This window comes from Carassius auratus, unplaced genomic scaffold, assembly GCF_003368295.1.
Source record: "Carassius auratus strain Wakin unplaced genomic scaffold, ASM336829v1 scaf_tig00019157, whole genome shotgun sequence".
NCBI classification, from domain to species: domain Eukaryota; kingdom Metazoa; phylum Chordata; class Actinopteri; order Cypriniformes; family Cyprinidae; genus Carassius; species Carassius auratus.
Window position 1 is genome coordinate 74,625 of NW_020524928.1, and position 6,000 is coordinate 80,624.

General features: G+C 34.9%; 1 protein-coding gene across 4 annotated transcripts in view; it reads left to right on the forward strand.

The window, feature by feature from the left end:
- LOC113076150 (CBP80/20-dependent translation initiation factor-like) overlaps nucleotides 1–5,177 on the forward strand; it is a 54,079-nt gene extending 48,902 nt beyond the window's left edge. For 2 of the 4 annotated variants that reach the window (XM_026248815.1, XM_026248817.1), the window contains exons 13-14: nucleotides 1,843–1,896; nucleotides 4,244–5,176. In XM_026248815.1, the coding sequence (XP_026104600.1) occupies nucleotides 1,843–1,896; nucleotides 4,244–4,459 (270 nt within the window). In that variant the 3' untranslated portion in view covers nucleotides 4,460–5,176. Of the gene's footprint in view, nucleotides 1–1,842; nucleotides 1,897–4,243 lie in introns of all 4 variants that reach the window. The other 2 variants (XM_026248816.1, XM_026248818.1) reach the window with 2 other exon arrangements.
- Nucleotides 5,178–6,000: the final 823 nt, after the last annotated feature.

The following is a 6,000-nucleotide window of genomic DNA, read 5'->3' on the forward strand; positions in this document are numbered from 1 at the left end:
TAAAATACAGAATATTTATTATTATTATTATTATTATTATTAACAAAAGCAACAACAAATATAATAATAATAATAATTATTATTATTATTATGTTTTAATACATTTTATAAGTATAATAATTATAATAACAATAAAAGAATTTAGTAAAACCAAGATATTTTTAATGTGAAGACCCAGCCACTCAGATGAGAAAGCTGTAGAAATGCTAATTACAAAAGAAGAACTGTCGAAAAGAACTAATTTCTCAATGAATCACTGAGTCATTAATGAGTTCTCATGATTTGAACAGAGTTCATGTGTCTCTGGGTCATATCAGCAATTCTGCATTACACACGCACATTAGCCAAGACCAAAAGAACATTCTTACAAATGTGTCAAATGACATAATCGTGTCTGTTGCGGGAAGAGACAGCCGAACATACGGGAAACCAGGCCGCAGGCTGCAAATATAGTCACGAAGTTGTGAAATGCATAATGCTAGGAACATTAATAGATGCTAAAAATGTATTAATAGACGCATGCATTTGTTTGCTTATTTGAGGTGCTTTTCTTTTTAGTTGCATTCATGCATTGATCATCTTTGCACCAAAGTAAACTTTCTGTTGTTCATTTAAAATTGCTGATAACACACAGAAATAATCCTTGCGTCAGGCTCAGCTGCAGAATAATGAAGTGTATTAGTCCTGTTGAGTGAGTTGCACTTCTGTTTTTGTGGTCCGAGCCAGCGCTTTTTCTGTCTGTCACAGCAGTCGTCTCTGGCTCAGACCGATATCTCTCTCGCTGGCGTCTGTCGGCTGCTGGTTCATGAGGAACAGTGAAAGAGGAAGTGAAAGATGATTGGTGCAGTGATGTGTGGTCTGGATATATGTCTGGATTACCAGCAGTGACCTCCTGAAAGCTGAAGTCTGCTCAGATTAATGATGCATGTACTAGTAGCCTCAACTCTACAGAAAAAACATGATTTTTAATGCAGTTTCGGAGATGTAAAACATTGTCTTAGTGTACCGTGATTAATCAACTAATTCTTATATTTTATATCACTTATATCTGTTATTTTACCCTGTAGTGCTACTAATAATAACAGCAACAATAATGAGGATTAAAATGGGTTATTATTTATAATAATAATAATAATAATATATATCTTAATACTTATTACTTATTTGTAGTAGTAGTTATTGTAACAACAACAACAAATAATAATAAATAAAGGAATATCGTAAAACCAAGATTTATTTTATAATAATAATATATTATTATCATCATCGTCATCATCATTATTAGTAGTAGTAGTAGTTACAATAATATAATCTCAAAACTGACCTGTCCTGAAAACACTGCTACTACTACTAATAAAAATAATCATCATATATATTAAAATATGTAATGATAATGATAATAATAATACATATATTAATACTAATTATTATTATTGTTTGGTAGTAATAATAACAACAACAACTAATACAAAACTACGACTAATAATACAAATAATAATAATAATATATTAATATATATATATATATATATATATATATATATATTAGTTTTAGTATTATTATTATTAGTGTTGTTGTTGTTGTTTAAGAATATCATAAAACCAAGGTTTCTATAATAATAATAATAATAAATATTTAGGTTTTGATAATCATAGTGATATACAGTATTAGTTATTAATCTGTTCACCTGTAATGTTTGACTTAAATATAGACTCAATGGATGCAGTGGATAAAATATGTCCTAAAAGCATAAATGTGAACGTACTGAAGATGTTGAATGTTTAATGATGTGCTTGACTGTGATTGGTCAGTCGCTGAAGCGAGGTGTTTTCTGTGTTTTAGCTGCTGGAGTCTCCGGAGGTGAAGGAGGACGCGGTGCTCTGCTGTTCGATGGAGGTGAGTTTAACATTCATGATGAACCAGAGACCGCTCTGACTATCTGCTTCAGAGGAAGATGTGGTTTTATCTGTTTGTTTGTTTCTTTTTCCTTCCGTTTGGTTTGTTTTCTCAGTTGTTTACAGCTGTGAGAGCGCATGTGTTCTTGTGTTCAGCCTGAGCACAATGCAGAAGTCTTTAGATGTGTTTGCGGTAGCCAGGCTTACCAGCGTTTATTCACATCAAAGGCTAGATGTAAAATAACATTATCCTTTGAAAAAAAAAAATATATATATATATATGTATTATATATATATATGAATGGCTGTGATTATCATGTTGCAACATGAGCTGATGGTCGTGGATGAATGGCACAACAATGAGTCTCAGATCTCGTCACAGTATCTCTATGCAATTCAAAATGGCATCAATTAAATGCACCTGTGTTCGTTGTCCATAACATACGCCTGCCCATACCATAACCCCACCGCCACCATGGGCACTTCGATCCAATCGCTGACCTCAGCAACCGCTCACCCACACGACGCCATACACACTGTCTGCCATCTGCACTGTCCTGTGAAAACCAGGATTCATCCGTGAAGAGAACACCTCTCTAAAGTGCCAGACGCCATCGAATGTGAGCGTTTGCCCACTTCTAGTCAGTTACGACTAGGAACTGCAGTCAGGTCGAGAACCCGATGAGGACAGCGAGCAGCTGATGAGCTTCCCTGAGACGGTTTCTGTGGCATTGTGCTGTGTGATAAAACTGCTCTGCATTTTAGAGTGGCCTTTATTGTGTCCAGCCCTAAGACCCACCTGTGCAATAATCATCTTGTCTAATCAGATCTTGATATGCCACACCTGTGAGGTGGATGGATTATCTCGGCAAAGGAGAAGTGCTCACTAACACAGATTTAGACAGATTTGTGAACAATGATTTGAGAATAATAAAACCTTTTGTTTACAGAGAAAAAGTCTTAGATCTTTGAGATCAGCTCATGAAAAATGGGGGCAAAAACTGTGTGTTTATAATTTGTTCAGTTATATATATATATATATAATATATATATACACACACACACACACACACAGAGGTGCTGGTCAGATGAATTAGAATATCATCACAAAGCTCCTTTTGTCTGAATGACTGCAGCAATGCGGCGTGGCATGGAGTGGATCAGTCTGTGTCACTGCTCAGTGTTATGAGAGCCCAGGTTGCTCTGATAGTGGCCTTCAGTGTGTACTTGAGTGTAGCTCCATCCATCCAGTAGATGATTCCCATCTGCCCACAAACCGGTCATCAGCAGACAGTTTGTCTCGACATCCGACGGCTTCCCTCCAGTCTGTTCTCTCTCTCTCTCTCTCCTCTTTCTCTGTCTCGCTCTCTCAGACTAGCATCTGTTTCTCTGTGCCCCCTGTGGAGTTGACCTCTGACCCTTGCTTGAAGCCTGAGTGTGTCCATCTCCCTTTGAACATCTTATTTCCTCTCAGAAGCCACTCAGTGATTCCTGCCTCTCTTTGTCTGTCCATCAACACCCCGCTTTAAAGTAGTATGACAGGATATTTGGAGTAAATGTTGATGCACCGCATCCGTGACGTGCTGTCAGTGCACAGAGTCATTTCAGCTCCAGCCTCAGTGTGAATCTCACATGAAATATCTATAAACATATTTGCATGAAGAAAATTAACCCTATTTTTGGTGACCTTATATTCATGACATTTTAAAAACTAGTCTCATAATAACATCACACAAGTTATGCATAATGAATGAATACTGACAATTGAGAATTGAATTAATACACAATTTTTTGCGTTAATGATAGCAATGTATTTTATTATTTAAAAAAAAAACATTTTGCATTGTCATTTAGTTTTGATAATTAAATGTTTATATTTAATTTAATTGTCATATTTTCTGTTTTAAAGATTTAGTATTGAATTATACTTTTAAAAACTATAATGAGATATATATATATATTACAGAGTATTAAAAACATAATTTTATAAAGTTATCAATTGTTAAATTTATTAATCAGTTAATTATTTTTTTAATTGTTGTGTATTTTGTGGTGCAATGACCAAAACATCACAATTTCACACTTTTTCTGAATAATAATATTACATTTTAGAATTTACATTTCATGAGTTTTTATTTATTGTTAATTTAAGGAAAGGAAATTAAACACATTTAGTTTTTTATTTTATTTGTAATTCCTTTGCATTGTGCCATTATTTACCATTACGGTTATACTGTACTTTAAAAACTCTGTGATAGTCACACATTCAGTTTCACAGTTTTTCTGGGATAATAATTTCTGTTTGGGAGGATTTGTCAGGAATGTTTGTCTCTGTGTTGTTCTTGCAGCTCCAGAGCACCGGCCGGTTATTGGAGGAGCAGCTTCCTGAAATGATGACGGAGCTGCTGGCGGCCGTGCGGGATAAGATGCTGTGTCCGTCTGAGTCTCAGCTGACACGCTCGCTCCTGATGGAGGTCATCGAGCTCCACGCTCACCGCTGGAGCCCGCTGGAGGCGCTGACCACCGCCTACTACAACAGAACCATCCAGAAACTCACCGCGTGACGCACACGCACCGCTGGAGGCCCTGACCACTGCGACCCACAACACAACCATCCAGAGATGCAAACCAACCACAGAGGCCACGGACACACTACAACACACACAAGCTTTCTATAGTAGGAGGAACGAATCGGACATGGACGGATGAGGCATGAGGCATTATGGGATATGGGGCTGGGTCAGAGGTCAGAGGGTAAAATATGCAGATTGAAATTAATATGATTATGTTCACATTTCACATCTGCATATTTATGAGGTGAGCCAGACGTGCAGAAGTGATACCAGACAGTCATTAGACGCATACGTGCAGACGCCAGTCACTGTCTGTCATGCTTTCAGACCAAACCTCCACATAAAGACAGAAGAAAATCAAAAGAAAAAAGAATATTTTGCAGTAAAATGAAGCCTATTTTTAATCAGTTTATTTTTCATTTGCGATTATTTTCACAGCTATGCACATTCCACCACCCCACCCCCAATTTTTTTCTTTACGATGCAAAAATACAATTTAAATAATAAATAATTATATTTTGCATAATGATAATTTTAAGAAATCACTTTTAGGTTTTTAGATTTTTGCATTATTTTATCACAGTTAAGCACATTTCCACCCCAAAATCTATCATGATGCATACATTATTTTATTACTTCAATTACAATTAAATTAATACTTTATTATTTTGCATGAACAGTGATAATTTTCTGAATGAGATTAGTTTAATTTAGTTTTGTTCCTGAAAATTAAGCACATCCTCATTCCCCAAAATTTAACATGATCCATAAATACTTTACATTTTAATTAATAAATTAATAATTTTTTTCGCATTCGAGTAATGATGATAATTTTGAGAATTAAATCATTTTTATTAAAAGTTTTAAATTTAACTCAAATTTGTATTTTCACAAATATTTTAATAAGCACCAAAAAAAAAACATCATAAATGTTAGTTTTATTAATACATTTATTTTTATTTTATTTTTTACATTAATGATATTCATTTTGAGAATTATTTATATATAAATATTATTTTGTTTTGTTTTGTGTTTCTTGAGAATTTGGGTTACAAATATTCATGAGAATTGACTTATTGTTCCTGAAAATATTAAACAAAAAATTAAAATGATTTAATTTAATGTTTTTGCATCATTTTCATAGTCAGGCACTTGCCTAAATCTTTTTTTGCATAATTTTTAAATATGTTTTAATTAACCATTTTTGGGGGTCATTCTTGGTATGTGCTTAATATTCATGGAAATAATGCCAATGTGCACAAAGTCTTAAAGCTCCTCAAAATAGGCTTCATTTTCTTTTAGCAAAATCAAAATTCCTTGTTCTATTTTTTTCTTTTGACTTTGTTGTCAGGTATTCTCTGGCAGAATTGTGAGCCCCAGAGACGGGACGAGCTCTCGCGTCTTTTCTTTGGCCCGGGGGCTGCTCTTCGTCCAGCTGGAGTCACACTCTCTCTACAGGAGCGAGCCTTTCTTTTGTCACACACACACAGCAGATGGGAGACACACTTTAGTGTGTGTGTGAGAGGACACTC